Source organism: Myotis davidii, unplaced genomic scaffold (assembly GCF_000327345.1).
Source record: "Myotis davidii unplaced genomic scaffold, ASM32734v1 scaffold15837, whole genome shotgun sequence".
NCBI lineage: Eukaryota > Metazoa > Chordata > Mammalia > Chiroptera > Vespertilionidae > Myotis > Myotis davidii.
The window spans coordinates 1,735-2,634 of NW_006288680.1; the positions used below are offsets into that span (position 1 = coordinate 1,735).

Sequence of the window (900 nt, forward strand, 5' to 3'; positions counted from 1 at the left end):
TCACACCTACCAGGACATGTACGGCTGCGACGTGGGACCAGACCGGCGCCTCCTCCGCGGGTACAGTCAGTGGGCCTATGACGGCTCCGATTACCTCGCCCTGAAGGAGGACCTGACCTCCTGGATCGGGGACGACATGGCGGCTCAGATCACCAGGCGCAAGTGGGAGGCGGAAGGTTGGGCAGAGCCTGTGAGGAGCTACCTGGAGGGCTGGTGTGTGGAGTCGCTGCTCATGTACCTGGAAAAAGGGAAGGAGACCCTGCAGCGCACAGGTACCAGGGGCCCTGGGGCCGCCCCTTCTCCCCGGGGCAGGGATTCCTACAAGGAAACAGGACAGGGGGTCAGTGTCAGACACCCCTCCTTGGGTCAGGGAAGGAGTCCCCTGGATGTCAGCTCAGGTACCAGAGGGACCCCCCTCCTCTCAGGGACAGTTAGGGGTGCCGACTCTCCTGGGGTGCAGGGAGACCCCCCTGAAATAGCCCATTAGCGGTTCTCATGGGCCCTGCAGACCTCCTGCGCTATCCACAGCCACTGTGTCTGAGGCCTGACCGCAGCTTTTCTGAGTCACGTGGCCTCCACCCAGGTCAGGATCACATATCCCTTTGCCAGAGACCTGCTTCCTGCCCTGGGCTGTGTCTCTCTGATTCTAGAACTTTCTAAAGACTAGGAGGTCCTTCCAGGTGCCTCTGCCCTGGCTGGTGTGTGGGCTGTGTGCTCCCTCCCCCACCCCAGGTGTCTGTCCACTCTCAGGATGGTCACATGGGCGCTACTGGAGTGTCCCATGGCAGATAAAAAGTTCCTGCATTTTCTCCCCTCCCCTCAGACCCTCCAAAGGCACACGTGACCCGCCACCCCGTCTCTGACCGGGAGGTCACCCTGAGGTGCTGGGCGCTGGGCTTC

General features: G+C 62.0%; 1 protein-coding gene across 1 annotated transcript; it reads left to right on the forward strand.

Annotated features, from left to right (window-relative positions):
* Position 1: 1 nt before the first annotated feature.
* LOC102753666 (patr class I histocompatibility antigen, B-2 alpha chain-like) lies at positions 2 to 897 on the forward strand (the record flags this gene model as incomplete). The annotated part of the gene is made up of 2 exons (XM_006760804.1): positions 2 to 272; positions 824 to 897. Coding segments are annotated over 2 exons (345 nt in total), but the record flags the coding sequence as incomplete, so codon positions are not given.
* Between the last annotated feature and the right edge of the window lie 3 nt (positions 898 to 900).